The sequence below is a fragment of the Epinephelus fuscoguttatus genome, linkage group LG7 (genome assembly GCF_011397635.1).
Source record: "Epinephelus fuscoguttatus linkage group LG7, E.fuscoguttatus.final_Chr_v1".
Taxonomy (NCBI): domain Eukaryota; kingdom Metazoa; phylum Chordata; class Actinopteri; order Perciformes; family Serranidae; genus Epinephelus; species Epinephelus fuscoguttatus.
Window position 1 is genome coordinate 35,636,036 of NC_064758.1, and position 24,538 is coordinate 35,660,573.

The following is a 24,538-nucleotide window of genomic DNA, read 5'->3' on the forward strand; positions in this document are numbered from 1 at the left end:
GTCAACTGTGATAGATTTGTAAAGTGTTATGAAAATTTAATTTTATGAATAGTTACCTTCCTGCAGTGTTATGCTAAATCCCAGTCAGAACGTTAGCTAACATACATTGTGTGTTAGCTAGCAAGTAGGTGATACATATAGAGCGTATTCCACTCGTTAGCTTTGCAGAGAGTCAGGATCCATCAATGTGCCCATCAGTTGCTGATGGGAACTTATTAATGTAACACCTTACCAATAGTAACACTTTACTTCAGTCAGGATAGCATGAAAAGGATACGTTAGCATTGATATGTAATTTTGGAGTGGAACTAAATGTTTTTGGCTGATTTGTGAGAGCTTATCAATCAACCATCATGAATGGTTTAACGTTAGCTCAGTGTTTCCCAACTGGTCCAGCCACGGTCATCAGTTTTAGGTCCACAAAGTTTAATATATTCAGCTCCAAGCTTGCATTTGGCCATGTCGTTGAGCTAATCTGCTCTCTCTGTTAAGAAACGTTAAAAGCTCTGTGCCAGAAATTCACTGTACTTCAGTATGTTTTTTACAAAGTTGACATGTTTGCGAGTCACTTGTGGTCATCTCAAAAGGACCCACAACCCACTTTTTGACTGCAACCCACCAGTTGGGAATCACTGGTCTAGCTAATGGTTTAGCTGATAGCATTTAGCTATCATGGCGAAGTTACCATGTTGACTCCATACGGCGGTGTCCCATGTGCACCATTTGAAAAGTGTGTCTTTGCCTTGTCAGGTTTACAGATTGTGTTGAACTCCATCATGAAAGCCATGGTCCCCCTTCTGCACATCGGTATGTTGGTCATGTTTGTCATCATCATCTACGCCATCATCGGCTTGGAGCTTTTCATCGGCAGGATGCACAAGACATGCTACTCCTCCAGCACAGGTTTGTGCTCTCTGAACTAAAAACAGATTTCATACACCGCCTGTTGCGTAGATGTGTTGTCTCAGTGCTGGTCTCTGCTCCAGGTCTCATGGTGGAAGATGATCCGTCGCCCTGTGCGTTTGCCGGGAGCGGGCGCTTTTGTGTGGGGAATGGGACTGAGTGCAGGGGCAAATGGGAGGGCCCCAACGGCGGCATCACAAACTTTGACAACGTTTTCTTCGCCATGCTGACAGTTTTCCAGTGCATCACTATGGAGGGTTGGACAGACGTTCTCTACTGGGTACAAACACACACTTCTACATCCTCCACAGTGTCACGTTTATTTGTGGTGTTTGAAAATACTTAGTCTGTGTCTCTGTCCAGATGAATGATGCCATCGGCTACGAGATCCCATGGATTTACTTTGTTTCTTTGGTCATCTTTGGATCATTCTTCATTATCAATCTCGTATTGGGTGTGTTGAGCGGGTACGTAGCTGCTGCATTTAGCTTTCTGTGCATTTATTGTGTCATGAGAAACAAAAGAAGTCCCTTACACTTGTCCTCTGTGCACAGAGAGTTCTCCAAGGAAAGAGAAAAGGCCGTGGCACGCGGTGAGCTGCAGAAAGCACAGGAGAGCAAGCAGATGGAGGAGGACATGATTGGTTACATGGACTGGCTCATAGAGGCCGAAGATGTGGACGAAGAAGGAAACAAACGTCAGTTTAGCACACAAAGACAAACCACAAACCAAGACACAAACATGTAGCTTTATATTCATACATGATCTGCCTCTGTTTGACTTCAAAGGTGCTGCGATCGCAAAGAAAAAGATGATGAAGAAGTTTGGCTGGTACAAACACAGTGAGGATGGTGGAGGTATGTCAGCTGTCTCCGTCTGTTATCGTGTTTGTTTTACATGATTTCTCTTAACAGATGACTTACATTTCTGTGATTAACAGAGTCAGACTCGGATGATGATATAGCATACCTCGATGATGATAATGGCTGCTGTGCTTCTCTCATGTAAGACAACAGAGATTTAACACTGTTTGGATTCATTGCTGGCATGCAGGTGTTAATGAAGTTAATGATTTTGCACATTTTCTTGTTTTCTCAGGGCAAAGATGATGGCGAACAGCTTCTGGTAAGATTTTTAGTACTACACTGTATTAAAGGAATAATTCACCCACAAGATCATCATTTGTATATCAGTTACTCGCCACATGTTACGTTGAATTCATGAAGATAAGTTTGTTTTTCTCGCATGCCTCCATGGTGAACGAAGAACCCATCAGAAAAGTGTACTCAGCAGATTGCAGATCTCTGCCAGGCGGTGGTTCCCAACCATTTTTCCTAAGGGACCCCTTTCCAACCCGACGACCCCTCACTAAGTGACATATTTTATGTATATTTCATATTATATTTAGGGCATAACAATAACAGAACAGAACAACTGGTCAACAGTACAACTGAGCCAAATAGTGAAGTCAGTAACTGCTAAAAAAGCTAAGCTAATAACAAACAAACTAGCAAGCAGACCAAAAAAAACTGTTTAAGAAAGGAGTTTACAGGTCCACTAGATCAGAAACAGAAACACAACAAGGAATCTGTGATCGATGTATTCATAACTGGACTTTAAACTGCACCAACTTTGTCTGTAGGCTGTACAGCAAGTAGGAAATAACAAGAAACACAATTTAAACAGACAAAAAACCTACTATACCTACTTACTTACCTACTTATATATGGTAGAAGCACAGACATAAAGGAAAAATTATGAAATCAAGAAAATCTGAATGACCCAAAATGACCCACTAAATTCATCTGCCAAATGAAATGGCTTAGTTGCGTTATTACAGAAATGTTTTAGCAACAGTACATGTGTTTGAAAAGTACTGAGCATACGACTGGATAAATAAGACTCGGATTATACTGCACGAGTTGGATGAGAGTTTGTAAACTGATGCAGCCCCCTGTACGTCCAATTCATCAAGAATTTTCTCCATGTTTGCATTCCTCATTCACCATGGAGGCATGTGACTTGAATTTAAAGTTACACACAGTGAGGAACTGATCAATAAACGATCATTCTGTGGGTAGAGTACTCCTTTAATGGGATGAGAACATGAAAAAGGGCTCAGTCCAAGAATTTCAGTTGTTACACCTCTAATTTAATTCAATTTTTCTTTTTAGTGACCAGTTGTGTCAGCTGAATCATACAATGAGAAAGAACTGCCGTGTGGCCGTTAAGACCACAAACTTCTACTGGTTGGTGCTTCTGCTGGTGTTTCTCAACACAGTGGCCAGCGCCTCCGAGCACTATGGGCAACCTAAGTGGCTCACAGAAATGCAGGGTGAGAATCCATTTCTCCTTATATTTTAACTTTTGCTGAGCTGTACTTCAGCTCTACATTTTGAGATGCTTCACTTGAGATAAAACATGACTCCATGTCTTCTTCTTCATTTGTGCCTCAGAGCGAGCCAACAAGATCCTGCTGCTGCTCTTCACTCTGGAGATGTTGATGAAGATGTACGCCTTCGGCCTGCAGATCTATTTCATGGCGCTGTTCAACCGCTTTGATTGCTTCGTGGTGTGCGGCGGCATCCTGGAGACGCTGCTTGTAGAGATGGAAGTCATCCCGCCCATTGGCATCTCTGTGCTGCGCTGCATCCGACTGCTCAGGATATTCAAGATGACCCGGTAATTGGTGCCAGAGTTTGTTAATAAAACATCTGGAGCTTTTCTGTTGGCTGCATGAGGAAGGAACAAGTGATGAAGATAAAATCTTTTCCATCTTATCTTCACTTCCTGATGTTAATCTGTACCCTCTTTGATTCTGTTGTTTCCAGGCACTGGGCTGCTTTATCCGACCTGGTCAACTCGCTGCTCAACTCCATGAAAGCTATCTGCTCCCTGCTGCTCCTGCTCTTCCTCTTCCTCATCATCTTCGCCTTGCTGGGCATGCAGTTGTTTGGAGGCAAATTCAACTTTGACGAGACTCAGATGAAGAGAAGTACTTTTGACTCCTTCCCTCAGGCTCTGCTCACTTGTTTCCAGGTGATTTACATCTCCTCAGTATCTCACAGTATTAATACCCTCTCCACTCAGCTATGTGATGTATTGCAGTATTAATTACAGGTCTCTCACTCCTGTCCTCTGTGTCTCTCATTCTTTGTAGATCCTCACTGGAGAGGACTGGAACGCCGTGATGTATGACGGCATTATGGCATATGGCGGACCAATCTTCCCCAATATGGTGGTGTGCATTTACTTCGTCATCCTCTTCGTCTGTGGTAACTGTATCCTTTCACAGTGTTTGTGCACCTGCTGATTCCCTTTGCAGTTTGACCACAAAATCATTGATTCGTTAATCCCAAATGAAACAAATTAGGCTCCTTAATCTTGTGATCAGACATCCTGCTCAATGTCTTCTTGGCTATCGCCGTGGACAACTTGGCAGGAGGCGGCGGGAAATCCAAAGTCGAGTAAGTTTGTAACAAGAAAATATGAGATCGAGCAGTGGTATCGGACACATTTATAGCGGACTGTAGCCATCTTGCCACCCCTGCGAGTTCCCCAGCACAGACGCACAGATTCAGCCCTCCGTCTAAATGCAACACTTTTATTTACCACTGCCTGGCATACAACAACAAAATCATTCAACAACATGTGCCTATGGCTGCCTGGCTCCTCCTCTCCAAACTTAAACTTCATGTCGTCCTTTACACACGATGTCGTCCACAGTCTCCCTGTGTCATGAGCACTAAACTGCCTTACCTGGTGTGAATAACTTGTGCCTGTATTGTCACATATATAAGGTCATATAAACATAACCTCAATATAGTCCACTACTATACTCTATTCAAAGTGTACAGAAACTGTTGTGTAAACTTAAATACCATCATAACCTATATGATGTATCATATCAACACAGACGTGCTTAAGCGGTTCTTACAATTACTATATACTGTGTTAAAGCAATTCTTAGCTTATTTGCATTTCGTTTTCAGGGAGAAAAAGGAAGAGGAAGAAGAGTGGGATGAGGATGAAGAGAAAGAAGATGAAGATGCAGGGGTAGATAATCTTTTCATCTTCTTACTGAACCATATCAGACAGCGTTAAAAAGTGAAATGCCAAACAGCTGATCTTTTGTCTGGTGTGCAGAACGATGAAGATGACTGGCAGGAAAACGAGGAGCTGAGGGCCATCGAGGGGCTGGAGGGTGAGTCTGATGGTGTCACGCTCTGCAGGAGAAACAGCAGACAGGCTGATTAAAGATGTTAAATGTCTCTTGTTTGCTCTTTATTTTATTGCAGGAGTCGCTCCATTAAAGCCTGAGTTCTCAGGGCCCAAAGAGAAGATCGTCCCGATCCCTGACGGAAGCTCCTTCTTCATTCTTGGAAAGAAAAACTGGTAATCTGAGCTCATACATGCAGCAAATTAACCTCAGTCTACCACACATTTATAACAGTAACAATATATTGTGCTATATGCTTTGCAGTGGTGGAATGACACTTAGTATATGCTTTAACACCAAGACGTTGCTAAAAATAATCCACTTTCCTTTGTAATTTTCCTCCTTTCTCAGTTTGCGAGTCGCCTGCCACAACCTCATCCATCACCCGTACTTCACCAACTTCATTCTCATCTTCATCATCCTCAGTAGTATTTCCCTGGCTGCTGAGGATCCAATCAAATCCCACTCATTCAGGAACATCGTAAGAGACACCACATCAGTCTCAACATCATTAAAAACCATGTCCATCTGCTCATTTTTCATCTTCACAATAAACAAGATTCAATACTGATACTTGCTTCTCTCATCCTCAGGTGCTCGGTTATGCAGATTATGTTTTCACTTCAGTTTTCACAGTGGAGATTGTACTAAAGGTAATGATTTTGAAACTGCTTTGTGCTAAAACATGGTGCAATTCAATGACACAGTAGATGAAATAGTTTTTAACTTTGTTCCTTCCCTCCCTCGCTCTCGTCTAGATGACAGTCTACGGAGCTTTTCTGCACACCGGCTCCTTCTGCAGAAACGCTTTCAACCTTCTTGACCTGCTGGTTGTCAGCGTGTCGCTCACGTCTTTCTTTTTACAGTAAGTAGAAACCCGTCCAACACGAACTACACACAGTCGTCTTCTGACAGAAAAATCAATAGGAGTCACTGTTGTGTAGCTGAAACATGTGAAAGCAGTGAAGTCTCATTAAAGTGTCGAGGTCTGAGGGAAGCACTCAAAAGAAATGATTTAATTTTCCTAGTGAAGTTTTATGTTTTATACTCTCTACTTTCCAGCCCAGTCTCCACTGGTTTTATCCTTTATAAGCTCAATGTTTTTAGTTTTCTTGACTCTAAATATTTTTGCATTGTTGCTCTCAGTTCAAGTGCAATCTCTGTGGTCAAGATTCTCAGAGTGCTGCGAGTGCTCAGGCCTCTTCGAGCCATTAACAGAGCCAAAGGACTGAAGGTAAACAGCTCTGTTTGGTTTAGCTCTCTTTTTTGTTGTATTTTATATTATATAGTGAATGGACAGTTCACCCTAAAATCAAAAATACATATTTTTCCTCTCACCTGTAGTGCTATTTACAAAGACTGTAAAAAATAATGGATGTAGCCACCATGACTTCACTCAAATTTGGCATTTCGGCCGTCATCATCTCGGTTTTTTGGAGTCAGAAGTGACCATATTTGGGTGAGAGGAGATGCAGTGAAGGGAGGGGTGGATTTGACTGAGAGGCTGAGGACACTATCATCAGACAGCCTGTCACTCAAAGCTGCCTGCCCTTAATTGCAGTTGACATTAAGGAGAAAATTAGCTATAGAGACCAAAACAGTTTATTGTACCAGGCATTTAATTTCTGCTGTAAGCTGGGCATTTCAACATGGGGGTCTGTGGGGACTGACTGGCTTCCAGAGCCAGCCTCAAGTGGCCATTCAAAGAACTGCAGTTTTTAGCACTTCCGTGTTGGCTTAATTTTTCAGCCGCAGAGGTTGGTGCTTGGCTATTAATCAGTGTCGATTGTTTTGGTGTGAGTGTTGGAGATATTGGCTGTAAAGATGTCTGCCTTCTCTCTGATATAATAAGACTAGATGACACTCAGCTTGTGGTGCTCAAAGCGCCAAAAAATACATCTGAAAAACTGCAGATGTGCAATGTCTCTTTCCAGAAATCATGACCTGGTTACTCAAGTTATTCCACAGACCTTGTTGTGAGCAGTTTCATGTAGGAACTATTTGTCTCTGCCAAACTGCACCCCACAGTGTCAAGGAGCTTGGCCAAGGAAGACGCCATTAATGTTTACATCTCACACTGTCACAAGCACGAGCTTCTCGTCCATGAGTAGATGCACACTTCATTCTGCACAGTGATACAGTAGGCGGGTGTAGTTTGGCAGAAAGAAAATAGTTCCTACATGAAACTGCTCACAACAAGGTCTGTGGAATATCTTCAGTAACTGGGTCATGATTTCTGGAAAGAGACAGTACTGTTGAGTTTGAGCACCACAAGCTGAGTGACATCTAGTTCCATTATACTTGAGAGGAGGCAGACATCACTACGACTGATATCTCCAACACTCAGCAACTTACATCAAAACTATCTAGACTGATAAACAGCTCTACAGATAAGAGGAAAAACATATATATTTTTGATTTTGGGGTGAACTGTCCCTTTAAGTAAGTAAATATTTATTGGAAGGTTATGGCTTTGTGCAGGTGTTGGTATTTTATGGTCAATTATTGAGTGTATATGGAGTATAATTTGTTGCTGTTCAAAGCTGACACATGTTCCTTGTTGTTCACAGAATGTGGTGCAGTGTGTGTTTGTGGCGATCCGCACCATCGGCAACATCTTAATTGTCACAACACTCCTTCAGTTCATGTTTGCCTGTATTGGAGTGCAGCTCTTCAAGGTACACGTTCATGTCTGTACATTCAGTGTCCATTTTATGAGGTACATGTATGGTGCAGTCCAGTGCAACTGTTCTGCCATAAAGTCTATTTTTATGATGCCAATTATGTTCATTTTTTCACTGCCATAGAGGTGTTAATTAAATGATGTGTTGGTGGTGGTGTTGGACTGGACTGTGTTAGAATCAGAATCCAATGTACTGCCTACTACAGTTTTTACATACAAGGAGTACTGCTGCATAACATAAACATAATGAAATTAAATTAAATAAAACATAAAAGCAATTATTGCAAAAATCAAGAAACATGAATATAGAATAGAAGAACATTATTTGAAAATTGTAAAAAAAAATAATGTGCAATATAAAAAGATATAGTTCCATAAATGTACCTTAATGTAAGGCTCATCAACAAATATGAGTATGTGTAGTATATTGAGGGACATTTCTAATCCTTCCCCTCTCATGTATGTATGTGGAGGGAAAAAAAAATAGAAACACTTTTAACTGACCTCAACACACACACATTTCCAACAATGTCACTTAAAGCTGAACATTATGAGCTCTGTAAAGAAAGCAGAGGTGTTGTTTTGGACTGCATCACATTGTACAGGTGTACCTAATAAAGTGGCCACTGAGAGTATGTCCTTGTATTTCTCTCAAACTTACACAAGTGTTTTTAAAAGTTTTAATTTTCCTGTGTTTAATGTTACAGGGCAGATTCTACAGCTGCACAGATGAAGCCAAACACACCCCTGTGGAGTGCAAGTTAGTTTCTTCTTCATTTCTTTACACAACATACAGCACCTGGCGGTCTCTTAGCGTGCCGTCACTGTCGTTAAATGTGTGTGTGTGTTTGATTTCAGGGGGACATTCGTGGTCTATAAAGACGGAGATATGAACCACCCCATGGTGAGAGAGAGGATTTGGGAAAACAGTGATTTCAACTTTGACAACGTGCTGATGGGCATGCTGGCTTTATTCACTGTGTCAACATTTGAAGGCTGGCCGCAGTGAGTAGTGACTTTACATTGTTTTTAATGTGAAAGACTAAGCTGGTGTTTATTTTTTTTTTCTAATATTGTCAACAAATCCCATAAATAACGAGACAAAAGTGTGTTGGTTCATCTCATCAAACTTTCTGACCTCTCTGATCTGCCATTCTTACTGAAGGTGTAAATCTTAAAAGGAGCTATGCGCGACATTCAGAATGGGATTGCCTGCACACGGCTCTCAACATGGAGGTCGTTGAGCTGGTTAGCAGCTGACGGTGGCCAGTGGGGGACACACACAGGGACTCACATGCACTCAGATGAACAAGTAACAGAGAAGCTCATATTGCAACTCACACAGAGGGAGTGTGATCTCAGGACTCGAGACGATATCACTCCGCTATATGTTTACATAGCAAATAGTGGTTTGCTGCTGTATAAATGTTCTGAATGTTGTTGGGGACTATTTTCTGTTGCGGATTGATACATATTTGGTCCTGTAGTGATCCTGTTTGTGGGGTTGACTCAAAATAAACTACAGTGTCTATGTTCATCAAAATGAAGGAACATGTCCGTCATTGCATTGCATTGGTGTGTTTTTGGAAAACAGTGGATCTCTGTGAGGATGTATCAGGTTCTGGCTGCTTCGTAGGATCAATTCAATGTCGGTTTTGGTCATTTCATTGGATTTGTTGACAATGAGAAAAAAAATGATTATCACCACACCTTACCCTTTAAAGTCTATATTCTTTAAATCAATGTTTTTCTATAAAATGTGACCTCACCGTTGTGGGGTTTTTTTTTGTATAAAGGCTTCTTTATCGGGCCGTGGACGCCAACGCCATCAACCGTGGTCCCATTTACAACTACCGAGTCGAAATCTCCATCTTTTTCATCATCTACATCATCATCATCGCCTTCTTCATGATGAACATATTTGTGGGTTTTGTCATCATCACATTTCGAGAGCAAGGAGAGGCCGAATTCAAAAATTGTGAACTCAACAAAAATCAGGTTTGATGTTTTCCTAAACTTCAGAAACTTTCATCAATTAAATAATTATTTAAGATTAAGATTTTCAAAGTGAATAATGCCCCCTCTCTTCTATTTTCCCTCTGTCCAGCGTCAGTGTGTGTACTACGCCCTGAAAGCTCAGCCTATAAAGATCTACATCCCTAAAAACCCGTCGCAGCTCAAATTCTGGAAAATTATCAACTCCAGCCAGTTTGAATACGTCATGTTTGTGCTGATTCTGGGAAACACTCTCACTCTGGCTGTTCAGGTATCATTTCACACAACTCTTTCATGAAACACAGAAACTTATTTGAGTGGTGTGATGTCATTTTTTGTGTTGTTTCTTCTCTCATAGCATTATGAGCAGTCTAAACTCTTCACCTCCATCATGGACATCCTCAACATGATCTTCACTGTCGTTTTCACCATAGAGATGATCATCAAGTTACTGGCTCTGCGGGCTCATGTGAGGCTTCGCTCTTTCTCTTACCTTTGGAAACAACATTTATCTGTCAACACGACTTTTTGACTCTCATTTTGTGTATTTTTTTCCCCTGCAGCACTACTTCATCGATCCATGGAATTCATTTGACGCCTTGATTGTTGTGGGGAGCGTGTTGGATATCGCAGTCTCTGAGTTCAGCGTAAGTTTTTTCCATTAGCTGATAAAACAAAAGAGAGCATGTTTATCCAAAGGAGGGAGCAGGTCATGTATGTGCAAGTCGCAAGCAAGTGTCAAGTCTTAACCTTTAAGTTTCAAGCAAGATAATATTACCTAATAATAAAGACTTTGTTAAAGAACCCTTTGTATATAATATAAATCAGTTAATCTGAATTAAACCAGAAGAGAATACAGTTGCCAGAAAGTTTCACCATCACTGGCATCAAGGACATGCTTATATTTTGTGGGAATTTGGGAGTTTTGGTGGATTTTTATAGGCCAAGTCTGGTGTGTTTAAAATAAATGCATTGATACATTTATGCCTGATCCTGATGGCTGTTTTAATGTCTTTCCTCTGTTGTTGATCACCTGTGATATGGATCCAGGGAGGAGGCGGCCACGGAGAGGTAAGAGCAAAATGCCACCACTGCAACTCTTGTTGCGTGTCAGGTTTTGAGTTTACACATCAAGATAATACATGCTCGAGCATTTTTCTTTTGTTCCAGGGTGGAGGTAAAGGAGAGAGTGGTAAAGTGTCCATCACATTCTTCCGTTTATTCCGAGTCCTGCGGTTGGTGAAGCTACTCAGCAAAGGAGAGGGCATCCGAACACTCCTCTGGACTTTTGTCAAGTCACTCCAGGTCCGTGAATAAATCACATAATCCCAATATATGACTGCAACATGTTGTCATGACATGACTGCAACATGTTGTCATGACATGTATAAATTTCTTTTATGTAACTGTGCTCTTGGATTCATTTCTGCTCAGGCCCTGCCGTACGTTGGTCTGCTCATCGCCATGATCTTCTTCATCTATGCTGTGATCGGCATGCAGGTGAGTCTCTCTCATCAAACTGATTCAGGATCAAGGCTTTTAAATTATACAAGATATTTATCTGCATCCCCACTTCACTAAGTTTCTTGTTGTCACCTTAGAGTTGCAGCTGTTTGTTTCTAACTCAGTCCACTGTTCTCCTTTCAGACATTTGGGAAAGTGGCCATCGATGACGACACACATATTAACAGAAACTGCAACTTCCAGACTTTCTTCATGGCTGTTCTGGTGCTCTTCAGGTGAACTAATTTAGCCAGGAAAAGACAGATGCTCAAATATTACTTCCATTTCTTATATTAGCTGCCAAATGTAAATTACAGGAATACTTCCTCACCCCTCAAATGATTTTTTTGTGCGTTAGTTACAAAGAATCCAAAAACTGAGAAAGCTTTTATTTTGAAGTACCGTTTCCTGCTGTAAAGTGAGAGAACAGGAGGTTGGCATCAGCAGACCTGAGAGTGTAGAAGGTAGTGTGCTGGTGGAGGAGCTCAGACAGGCTGGGGAGGAGCCAGGTTGTGGAGGGCTTTATAAGAGATGAGGAGGAGTTTGAAGTGGATATGCTGGGGGATAGGGAGCCAGTGGAGGTTATGAAGGACAGTGTTTTGGATGATGAACCGTAGAGGAGACTGTTGCAGTACTCCAGTCTGAATGTGATGAATGCTTTAATGAGAGTCTAATGAGAGGGATGGACGGAGGTGGGCAATGTTTCTGAGATGGAAGACGGCTGTTTTAGTGATGTGTTTGATGTGTTGGTCAAAGGAGAGGGTTTGATCAAAGATGACACCAAGGCTACGGACATGTGGGGGGAAGTGAGCACAGTGGAGACATCGATGGAGAGGGAGAAATTATGGGTGAATTTTGATTTGGGACCAATGATGATGACCTTTGATTTGTCACAGTTAAGTTTGAGGAAGTTGGTTTGCAGCCAGGATTTTATTTCACTGATGCAGCTGGTCAGGGTAGAGTGAGTGGCAGATGGGGGCTGAATGTCGTCGGCAACTGAACCGTTGATTTACGACTATCACACACCTCATGCAGTGTAAACCAAGTCTCATTTAATCAGTCACTTGCCCAGCACTGCCCTTTCCGATGGGGATTGAATTAAACTAAAAGTGAAACTTATCTATGCTTCCTTCAGTGCCAGACCACTGACAGAAACAGTAATTTTACCTCACTGAACACAGGAGCTGCTGGTCTACTGCTGCCTCGATCTGTTGGTTTGTTTGTGTCACACAATAACACAAACAAACTAACTGATCGAGGCGGAGGTAGACAAGAAGCCCCTGTGTTCAGTGACATAAAATTATTGTTTTGACCAATGGAGTCAAATGAATCAATTCAGTCCCTGTCGGAAGGGTTAAATGAGACTTGGACTATACTGCATGAATTGTCAAAACGGATGTTTTGATGTAGTTATGCTGTTGTATGAATGTGCACTCCTTTTACTTCAATTCATCAACAAATTTATCCATTTTTGGATTCTTTCTTCACTGTGGTGTCATGTGAGAAGATCAAAGTTTTCTTCACAAATTCAGTGTAACACAAAGTGAGTAATTGATACTCATGATCGTTTAGGGGGTGAAGTATTTCTTTAAGCCCCAGCACAATATTCCATATTTCCTCCATTAGTGGGAGGAAAACCCAAATTATCGCTTTCTCCTCCTTTAAAGCTAGATGTAAATGATCTTAGTGTGTAAGTAAAGGTGAAATGAAAACACTGCTCCGTCTCTGTGCCCTTGTAGGTGTGCCACTGGGGAGCAATGGCAGGAGATTATGTTGGCAGCTCTGCCCGGTAGACGCTGTGACCCAGAAGCCGACACTGAGCCTGGTGAAGAGTTCACCTGCGGTAGCAACTTGTCCTACATCTACTTCATCAGCTTCTTCATGCTCTGTGCTTACCTGGTGAGCGAAGCTGAGGAGGATAAAGGATCTGCTTTTTTTTAATCACTACTTCTCAGATCATTTAGAGTAAAACACTTTCCCTCCTTTTGATGCAGCCTGCTGAGTCCAAATTAAATTTAGGTCTAATTAATTCAGACTTGTGTTTTACAGGCTGTCAGGTCAAGTGGGATCAAAGTCAGATGAAAGCAGAGAGGGTAGTGTTACAGCAGCTGAGCAGGAGCAGTTTTAAAAAGCTAACCCTGTCTTCTCCAATTCCCAGCTCCTCGGAGAACTCCCACATCCGTGGATTTTGTTAATCCAGACAGCAGAGCCAAATCACAAAATCCTGATTTAAAAGGGTGCAAATATTTTGTTAACATTTCTGTGACCTCATTGCTATTTTCAGACATTAAACAGGTTAGATGAAGGTGACTTAAAACCTGGAGAATGTACGAGAACAGGGTTTAATCTGAAGCACTGAAATGAAAGCTTGTACTCTTTTAAAGATGTAGCAGACCTTTAGGGAAAATAGATTACCTGCTTAAAATCACCATCAGTGCTTTCTAATAATAGAGTGTAATTAAATGTGGTGCTGAGGACCTTAAATTCACTTAAAGTATCACCCAGTTCTCACACTAAAATGCCTTTGCATCGCAGAGATTTAAAATGAATTTGCAGAGTATGACTTCCTTATTTTAAAAAGCCCAGTCCTAACCTTTCTCCTCCAACAACTACACATTTAATCTACCTCATTTCCTCAGTCTTAGCTCATTCCCTGTTTCCTTAAAGTCAGATTTACAACCACAGGTCCAGGTTCATGTTCACTCCGTCTCTTCTTGTGTGTCCCACATTCCTTCTGTGGTTTATTCTCTTGTGAGCTGCTGACGTCCATCGGTCTGTGTGTGTGGTCTTTGACCTTTAACAGAGGACCCTCCCTGGCAGGATGTGGTGTTGTGTGAATATTCGGCCTTAAAAGTCATTAAATAGTGTTAAATTTAAATTTGTGAGGTCTTAATTGCTCAAACATTTATCTAATTTAATTTATCCATATTTTAATTTATTTTAGTCAGAATGAGTCAAACTTTTCTGCATGAAAGTCCGCATTTCCAGTGTTTTAAACCTCACACTGGACCCAGTGGCATCAGGTAGTTACGACGGGCCCCAGTGCACGCTATTATGACAGGCTCGTTAGTGCACGCTATTGTGCAAGTATCATCTCATCACATGATCAGAGACTTGACATTGTATAACATTAACATACATATCAGCCCAAAATCATCACTGCATATCTGTATATCACAAAAATACCACAGAAAATCAGTAAATTTTAATTTAATGTAACAATTTTAATAGTTTGTTATAGTTTATTTGGAATAAGCATGTAATTTTGTGATAGATGATAGTGACTACTTACAAAAAAAGACATGGCAGAGATGGGTTTGCCTTTTTCAAGGGCATATATATCAAATGGCACTGCATTTAATTCATTGAGAGTTCTTTCAACACAGGCATATTTCCAAGGTGGCAATCACTCATAAGAGCCTGTTCACCACCCAACACATTGTTGGAGGGTCCACCCCCCACCTCACAGGCTCCAGTGCAACCGTGCTGCCTGCACTGTCTATATTTACACCCCTGACTGAACCCAATGCTGTCCTTTTATATTTACTTTATATATGCATTTGTCTGTCGGCAAAATGTCGATAACCTAGTTCACTCTAATAACTGTATTCCTACATAAAACCGATTGTTTCACATGTATTCTACTTACCTTTGTACTTTCCTGCAATGCTTAGAAAAGAAAAAGATGATTTGTCCAAAAAGCAGTCTTCAATTTGGTTAAAAATGATCTTGAAAATCTTTTAAAGGCATTAAATTTAAGTGTCCGAAACCTGTAGACTTCCTCCCCTGCTGCTAAATAGACCCAGACCCCTTTGTCCTGCTGGGTTTTACAGAATTCATAAAAGTGGATGGATTTTTTGTCATTATGAAAGATAATCACAGAAAAGAAACCTAGAAGAACCCTAGAAGAGAACAGCCACATGTCAATGAACCCCAGTCATAAATTGGTTATTAAATCTTGTTTTTTAAGTGACATGTTGGTCATCAGTATCTATTGTGTTTGTCCTTCTCTCCATCAAGATTATCAACTTGTTCATCGCCGTCATCATGGACAACTTTGAATACCTGACACGAGACTGGACTGTGCTCGGCACGCACCACCTGGACGAGTTCAAGAGAGTTTGGTCGGACTACGATCCAGAGGCCACGTAAAACTCATTTCTCTTTAACCTTCTGCTCTTCTGCTCGTTCCCCCTAACTGTCTCCAGAATATTAAAATCTGTCAGTAAACATTTGTTTATTGTGAATTTTTCTGCCTCTTCCAGTGGTCGTATAAAACACATCGATGTCGTCACTATGCTGCGCAGGATTCAGCCACCTCTTGGTTTTGGAAAACTGTGTCCTCATCGTGTTGCTTGCAAGGTAAGTCGACATAAATTCATTGCTATACACTTGATGTGAAGAACATGATCAGATCTCACTCCTTCTGCCTCGTCCTCTCGTCCTCTCAGCGTCTGGTTGCTATGAACGTCCCACTGCACGCTGACGGGACAGTCACCTTCAGTGCTACTCTGTTTGCTCTTGTCCGAACTTCACTCAAGATCAAGACTGAAGGTTAGATATCATGCAGCTCAGGCAGGGTTACTGCACTTGTCTGAGTGTACCTCACCTCAGTGTTGTTAGGATGCTGTTTCTCTTAAAAGATTTTATTTCTTTTGTCCCCCTCAGGTCCCATCGACCAGCAGAATGAGGAGCTGAAGCTGATCATTAAGAAGCTCTGGAAGCGCACCAAGCCCAAGCTCATTGATGAAGTCATTCCTCCCCCTAGAGGTACAACAGGAATTTACATAGCTGCCAGCCATGACGAAAACTGTGATCACTGAATTCGAATTTGCCATTAGAGACTTCCATGCCAGCATTGGAAAATAATTTGTTTTTAAAAAATGATCCTGTATGTCTTCATTTGGTCCACCACATTTTCATCGCTTCTTTCGTTTTTTTTGTTCCTCCTCAGGGGATGAGGTGACGTGTGGGAAGTTTTATGCCAGTTTCTTGATTCAGGACTATTTTAAAAAGTTCCGCAAGAGGAAGGAGAGGGAGAGGAAATCAAAAAGGAAGGACAAGGCGGCTTCTCTGCAGGTGACCTAAATAGTTCTTTTCACTCTAAAGATCCCCTCCAGACACAAAGTACTCAGCTTTAATTAATAATTTGTCTCTAATATGATTTTTTTTACCCACAAAATAGTTCAGCCACCTTGTATCACATCTACTCCAAAAATCCAGATTCTATGAATATATCTAGTATGAATTTGAAAGGTATGCGTGTGTATGTCCCATTCTTGATGATTCAAGGGAATTTTCTTAAATTTGGCACAGCACGTCCACTTGGACTCAATGACTGACAAATTGGATTTTGGTGTTCAAAGGTCACTGTAACCTTACATGACATGATTTTTGCCACAGCTCAAGAATTTATACTTTACTGCTGACAAAATTTCACACAAATGTCTCACAGGATGAAATGATGAAGTGATGACATTTTATATCCAAAAGGTCAAAGGTCGACTTCGCTTTCTGTGAAAACATAATGTCTTGCAAAAACACTTTTCTGGACATTACTCAGCATCACCTCAATCTTACACACTGTTCTTTTAAAGGTATTTTGGTGCCGATACTTTTGTACATTTACTCAACTACAGTTGTTCCACTACTAGATATTTGCTGGATGCTATTATTATATGTGGTGTGCGTACTGTATATTAATGTTCAGAGGTGTGTTTGTGTTCTTAGCAAGGGCTGCGGACGCTGCAGGACCTGGCTCCAGAGATGCGTCTGGCAATGGCCTGTGACCTGGAAGAAGAGGAGGGTGCCGACGGAGAGATGACCGGCGATGAAATATTCGACAGCGAGCCTGGAACTTCGGTGACAACCACGCCTGCCACAACGCCATTGCCACCTATAGACACGCTGGTAGAGCAGGTGACTGTGTTCATGGAACCTGAGCCCAAGATAGCCAACGGGGGCGTGATTACAGAGCAGGTGACGGGCCTGCAGGAGCACCAGAGACCAGGATCGGAGCTGGCGGGAGTCAGCGTTGTCACAGAGCAGCCTGTGAAGTCTAATCCCCTGCCTGTCAGGTGTGTTTCATTGTATGTAAAGCTGTGTTTATTGTATGTGTAAATTCACATTTAGGTTCTGTATATTGCTTTAAGAAAGTCATACTGAGTTGTGTCTTCTTTTGTTCAGGGTGGACTCCATCAGTGAGTTGCCTCCTCCTCCTCCTTCTCCTCTGCCTCCTCCAGAAATACCACAGGTTGTAGTTGAAGAACCAGTTGTGGAGCCTACAGTCGAAGTAGTTGAGCAGGTTTACAGCATTGAAGGAGACGCTGCAAGTCTGGCATCAGTAGACGGGTAAGAAACAAGCAAGGGAGTAAAGACAGACACAAAATATACTACGTGATAAATGAATAAATTAAGGAATAGTTTGAATACTTACATACTTACTTGCTTACTTGCCAAGAGGTAGGTAAGGGAATGAATACCTCTCACATCTATCCGCTAAATATGAAGCTGGAGCCAACAGGTGGTTAAAGTTCCATCCATCCATCTATCCATTTTCATCCGCTTATCCAGGGTCGGGTTGCGGGGGCAGCAGGCCAAAAAAAGCACCCCAGACGTCCCTCACTCTAGCAACGCTTTCCAGCTCCTCCTGGAGGACCCCAAGGTGTTCCCAGGCCAGATGAGATATGTAATCCTACCAGCGTGTTCTGGGTCTGCCCTGGGGCCTCCTTTTGGGTTAAAGTTACAGTCCAACCCAAAATTAAAAACATGAATGAAAGACATGTTTAGAGTCCTAGAAAACAGATACGGAGATGAAGCAACAGTGGCCTTAGAAATAACTGAAGAACTCGAAAAGATTCCCGTCTAAAAGCAGATCCACCAAGAAAAATGAATGATTTAATCCAGACTGTGAAGAAAGCCTTAGCTGACTTTCCAGAGCTTGGTAACACAGGTGCTAATAAAAATCCTCTGGTAGCCAAGTCTATAGGAATCAAGCTACCAGATACTGTAAACAAGGATTGGCTTGTTTTTATGGTTAACCCCAGCAATGGTGTCACACCTGACAACCATTTAGATAGTCTTCTCAAGATCCTGCAAACATAAGAAGAAATCACAGAAAGAACTGGAGCAGCTTGGAGTGACTGACAGAAAGGAGATTTGAAAGAAAAAATGCATCCACTCAATCCACAAGAAATGATGAAGGCTGGGTTGTCTGTGGAGATGAAGGGCATAGAGAGAAATTTGTATTCGTATTGAATATTTGTACCTTTGAACAGAGCCAGGCTAGCTGTTTCCCCCCATCTCCAGTCTTTATGCTAAGCTAAGCTAACCATTTTCTGTCTCCAGCTGCATATTTAATAGGCAAACAATCTAACTCTCAGCAGAAAAGCAAAAATCATATTTCCCAAAATGACAATCTGCTCAATAACAACTCATGTTAAAACTCTTGGTGTGGATCTTGCAGGTACGTGTATCCAGAACCCGTCTCTCCTGAGCCAACTGAGACTGGCTACAACAGTCAGAGTCTGGATAGAGCAGACAGCAGCTTCGGGGAAATACCCTACGATACCCATCGAGCCAACGGCTTTGATAGCAACGATTATAATGGCACCAACATGAATGGAGAGAGTGTTACTGCGAGCCCCACTCCCTATGCCACAAATGGATATAATGGGAATGGATACACAGGCTACAATGACAACGGCAGTGTCATAAGCGCCAATGGAAACGGAAGTACGATGAACGGCAATGAGAACGGCAGCACGTTCAACGGTTTCAATGGGAATGGATACAATGGAAGTGAGAACAGCGCACAGTTTGTCAGGAGACGACTGCTTCCTCCCATACCAAGAGGTGAGGAACATTTTTGTTTTCCTTTTTTATCATGGGACAGTGTCTGTAATTTAATTATATGTGTGCAATGCACAGAGTTACGCTGTTTTAACAACTAACATGCTACTAGAGCTGCAACAGAAAATTTACGTGCAGCTATTTTGAGGTTGAGATGAAATGAAAAATGCCTTTTAAACCCTTTCAGATCACATCCCCAGACATTTTGTGCACCTGTTTAACAATGTATGCCAAAATACACACAAAAAAAACACTTCTTCATATTATTCTATCAAAATCCACTCATGTTTTGTACCTGTAGAACCTAATGACACATGATTATGTAAGCTAGTACCATCCAATTTCAACAAATATCACGGCGACCACCCATCAGTCAGTCTGCAACTTACAGCCACAAAGGCACATAGAGTGAGCAGCAGCTGCGACACACCATCCAACACCAGCACACCATGAAGATGGAAACAGAGGGCTTGCCTCAGCAAGTAAACACGCTGTCTGTGGTCATTTTGACTTGACCAGCAGATTCACTACAAGCCAGTTGACTATAGAAACAGGTGACTAGCCTTACGTTCTAAAACTAGCTCCGTGTCACACTAAACTCTAAGTCACAATCAAATGGGAAGGATTTGATTGAAATTTCTCTTGTAACTGTACTCTGATCAAATATTCCATTTCACTGGGAAATGCGTCACAATACAGAATCTAAAGACGCTCTAATCTTTGTTTCACCACGACTTTAAACATCCACTCACAGGAGTTGAGTTTAGAGCTGGGAAAATATAACTGCTGGAGTCTGATGAGTGATGGGCCGCAGGTGTGCCGGTTGATTGGCAGCAGGAGTGGAATGCAACACCATGCCCAGACACACACACACACACACACACACACACACACAGACAGACAGACAGAGAGGGAGAACAAGCAGGAGACCAACCACAAACAAGGAATGAGGGAGAGGCACAGCCGGACCATGACAATCTCTAACAAAGAAACCCGAAGCCTCCAGCACAGAGTGGACGTGTCAGTACGGAGAAGAGTTTGCATTAGCGTAGTGAGTGTTTTGACAGTGAACACGTTAGGCTGTGCAGTTTTTACATGTGAACTGGACCCTTGAGCTTCCTTAGCCCACAAGCTAACAAACAACATAAACAAATAAAAGATGCTAACTACATATACCATTCTAATACGTCTGCTAGTTGCCGATTTTTTGCCGGGACAGTAGGGGAGGTCATTTTTGCCCTGTGGCCCTCTGGTGGGTGAATCCAGCCATGCTGATGTTAAATCCCTCCACACCGCCTTATAGTCATGCATCCCAGCTAGTTTCCTAACACTTACCTGCTTTTTGTTCCAGGTCGTAAGCCGTCCTTTAACTTACAGTGTCTGAAACCACAGAGCAGTGTGGACAACCTCCCCATCCCAGGGAACTACCGTGGGAACACATCCCCAACTAGATCCCGTCTACAGGTAAATGACGCATACACACACTCTCAAAATGTTCCTGTTCATACACAGAGTAAGTCTCATCTTGTTCCTCCTCTTGTGTCAGACCCAGCACAGTCTGGACTCTCGGCCCAGCAGCGTGTCCTCGATGTCATCTGCCTCCTGGGCAAATACTGCAGCAGCTGGCACCACTCCTCTTCCAGGAATAGTCGCCCCCTCAGGACGCAGGGGCAAGCTCATCTACACCCCTATGATCCTGGTGGACGAGGCCAGCGGCACCACCCAGCCGCTGTGGAGCGACGGCTCTGCCAGCCTCCCTGCAGGAAACAGGGCACCTGGATGGTATCCCGGTCAGACGAGGACCTTCACCAGTGTGAGGATGCCGCCGGTCACCCAAGGCCTCATAGATAAAGGCAGCGCAGACAGTCTGGTTGAGTCGGTGAGTAATAATGTAGCAGGGGATCTCTGTGAATAAAAGATCACCAGTATGTACAACTTAAAAACATATACACTATTTTGAATTATTTTGAGTCCTCTGGCAGGTCGATTTTTTTTTTCTACTAAAACTAACATTCTGGCAGCCTATAGTAAATCCACATTTTAACAGCTGTGTTAAAGGGATCATGTAGATTTGTCTAAGCTGTAAGTTGTAAGAGCTTCTTCATCATAGTCAGTATTTTACCTACATTAGAAGACAGTCAGTGTGCCCTGAGTTTGTGGACACAGGCAAGAGTACCAGCAACAAAGCTGTATGTTAGCCACCTAAAAAATCTGTATCAGTTTAAGTGCACACTAGCTGACACCCAGCTGTCAGACAGTCCTTTTTAGTTGGGAACTGAACTGAAAGCAAAACGTACCTATGCTCTCTTCAAAGCCAGACTCCATTTACAAAAATAGTAATTTTACCTCACTGAACACAGGAGCTGCTGGTCTACTGCTGCTTCTACCAGTTAGTTTGTTTGTGTTATTGTGTGACTTTGGTGTTTTAAATAGTTAGTTCGGATTCACCAAAGTCATGCAATAACACAAACAAACTAATTGATGGAGGCAGAGGTAATCCAGCAGCTCCTGTGTTCAGCAAGGTAAAATTACTGTTTTTGTCAATGGAGTCTGGCCTTGAAGAAAGTGATGTAACAGCTTCGGTTCCCCATGAGAAAGGACTGCCTGATGGTAAGGTAAAGCTGTGAATATATTCTAAATAAAAATATATAATATAAATATAGAAAGTGTTTCTCTCTCTGTCATTGGACGCATGTTAGGAAGGCATCTCTTTATGGCCGGAATGAGCAGAGGATGATTACAGCAAGCCAAACTTATAATGATTTTTATATGACTTGGAAAAAAATGTGAACCTATCCTTTAATATTCCAGGATATGGTCTGATATATACTGCAACTCTACACATAGGTCCAGTGTGAAAGATTTAGGGGGATTTAGTGGCATCTAGTGGTGAGGACCGCAGATTGCAACTAGCTGAAACTTCTCCTGGTTTGGATTTCTTCTGTGTTTATTGTTTAGGAGGTTTTTAACCAGGAGATTAATTATCCACAGAGGTCTCTTACTGTCCAAAACAAACAGACCAAGAGATCAAAACTGATAAAAACATTAAATAAAGCAGTTTCACATTAAGAAATGGATGTTTTACCGATGCTCTCATCACGGAGGGGCTGTCATCAGTCAGTTCAGGAAGGACCCAAATGCAAAGCAGCTTTAATAAAGCTGATAAAAACACTCAAAACAGGCAGGTAACTGAAAATCCAAAAGAAAGAAGAACAAAAATTAAACTGAAAACCAACCAGGAAAATACAATTAACTCAGGTGAAAAATCCAAACAGAACACAAGACACTAGGCAGGAAATGGAGCAGGGAACAACACCAAGAACACGGGGATGAACACAAACGATCTGACAAGGAACAAATGGAAACACACAGGTATATAGACACAGAAAACTAATCACAAGAACGAGACACAAGCAAAAAGCGGGAAATGGGGATTGGCTTAGAACAAGGGTGTGGTGGGGAACACTAGGGTGGAGTAAGCAAGACTAATACAGAACAGGTGTAAAGGGAAGACTCTGGGAACAGGGCGAAAAACACACAAAGACAGGAAGTAAAAACAGACACGACACATGAGGAGAGAATCTACAAAATAAAAGAGGAAGCAGATTAAACATGAATGAATATCATGAAACAAGGAACACAAACAGAAAACTCCTAAACAAAGTCCACAAGATAACAGGATCATGACAGGGGCTGCTAACTATGGTGTCCAACACGAAATCATAAATGCCCCTATGTAGAGCCAGTGACTGGTTTGTCCATTCTGGGCTACTGTAGAAACAGGGTGGTGCAACATTGCAATCTACTTGGGTGAGGCCCCACTCCCTATGTGGATGTAATGCGCTAATTTTAAGGTGGCAAAAACACAACGATTTTTATTGTCAGGTTATTATACACTAAAGAAACATACTTCTTATATTATGTTTCATTTCTGCCAATATATCCCCCTAAATCCTTCACACTGGACCTTTAAATATAAAGAAAACACAATTCCACAGTCAGCCGGACAGCAGCGGTAAAGAAAAATTAATTATTTTTTAATTCTGACACAGTTTGAAGCTTTTACATATCACTGCACTGCTGAGTCATTTCTCATTCTGCTAAGTGCAGCTCCATTTGCTGTTGCTGCTCTGTTTACATTGTGATAAAAGAAATAAAGTTGTGACTGTTTGCATTTCAATCTAGCAAAGTGACTCTTTGAGCTGATAAAACTCTCTGTGCAGTGGTCATAATGATAATCAGACAGACATGCATGTTTGCATGTTGGAGAATGAGTGGCTGAAAGCATAATCCTCTCTTACATCATTGTTCCTCTGCTTTTTTCCTGCTGTGTCAGATCTTGATCTCCGAGGGTCTGGGGATGTACGCCAGGGACCCTAAGTTTGTGAGCTTCGCCAAGCGGGAGATCGCCGAAGCCTGTCACATGAGCCTGGACGACATGGAGAGCGCTGCGGCTGACCTCATAGCTCGCGGAGCCAGCCAGTCGATTTCTCGCATTGAGGACGAGCTGGCCGATGAAATGAACTGCGTGATTTCTTACTGAGATCAGCACAAGTGAAATAAACTGTGTGAGAAAGTGAGGTGTGAGGAAATGTGTGTGTTTAAATCTGGAGAAAAGAGAAAGTGGACTGGATGACATGAGAACGATCTGAGACAGTTTTGTCTACTTTGTCAAATGCTGTGTCGGTGAGATTTACTTTTAATAATAGATGCCAAAACGGACACTGATTATAAGAGCACATGTCAGTATGTGGCAGGACTCAACAACACCTCCTATGAACACTTTGACTGCAGTGTTCTGCAGACGAGCCCACTGAATGTGACAGGAAACTGTGACTCTTAGCGTCACTACGACAAAGGACCATATTTTTTGCATTGTATTCTTATTTTGTACTTGAATTGTTGTCACTTTATACACCTGTATAAACTTTAAAATAGAAAATATGATACTATTAGATCAATAAAACATTTATAATGATTTATATGTGAGTGGCCAGCAGCATTCACTATTTTAGAGAAATATTTAAATATACTGAATATTGAATATCCTTTAATATGCAACATGAAAACTCATAGCAAAAATTTTTGTGACTTTAAATAAAGCATCTTTTCTCAAGTCTTTGTTCTGTTTTATTTATGTTTCTCTTATTATTCCTGTGCAGTAATAACACACCACTATGAACAGTGTACTTAAGCTGAGAGGTCTTTTTTTCACAGCAGAGTTATAATGGATGTTGCAAACTGAAGCAAAAACACAAAAGAGTGAATTATATAATCAGCCATTAATGGACCGGCAGATGGACAACATCTGGGTTTCACTTCCCCTTTTAGATATAAAGAAGCATCATGCAAAACAGTAACACACATGGGCGGATTATGAGACA

At 41.8% G+C, this 24,538-nt stretch overlaps 1 protein-coding gene across 1 annotated transcript; it reads left to right on the forward strand.

The window, feature by feature from the left end:
* The first annotated feature begins 1,776 nt into the window (after positions 1-1,776).
* On the forward strand, positions 1,777-24,145 carry cacna1fa (calcium channel, voltage-dependent, L type, alpha 1F subunit a). The gene is made up of 37 exons (XM_049581012.1): positions 1,777-1,907; positions 2,002-2,028; positions 3,078-3,238; positions 3,360-3,585; positions 3,735-3,942; positions 4,064-4,184; positions 4,298-4,370; positions 4,896-4,959; positions 5,050-5,107; positions 5,202-5,298; positions 5,474-5,603; positions 5,716-5,775; positions 5,881-5,987; positions 6,269-6,356; positions 7,693-7,800; positions 8,513-8,565; positions 8,664-8,810; positions 9,602-9,803; positions 9,913-10,071; positions 10,159-10,269; positions 10,364-10,447; positions 10,851-10,871; positions 10,971-11,105; positions 11,235-11,300; positions 11,448-11,539; positions 13,043-13,202; positions 15,324-15,451; positions 15,569-15,665; positions 15,755-15,857; positions 15,972-16,073; positions 16,258-16,382; positions 17,034-17,380; positions 17,490-17,654; positions 18,769-19,157; positions 20,506-20,618; positions 20,701-21,033; positions 23,491-24,145. Coding segments are annotated over exons 1-37 (4,869 nt in total). The 5' UTR covers positions 1,777-1,905; the 3' UTR covers positions 23,698-24,145.
* Positions 24,146-24,538: the final 393 nt, after the last annotated feature.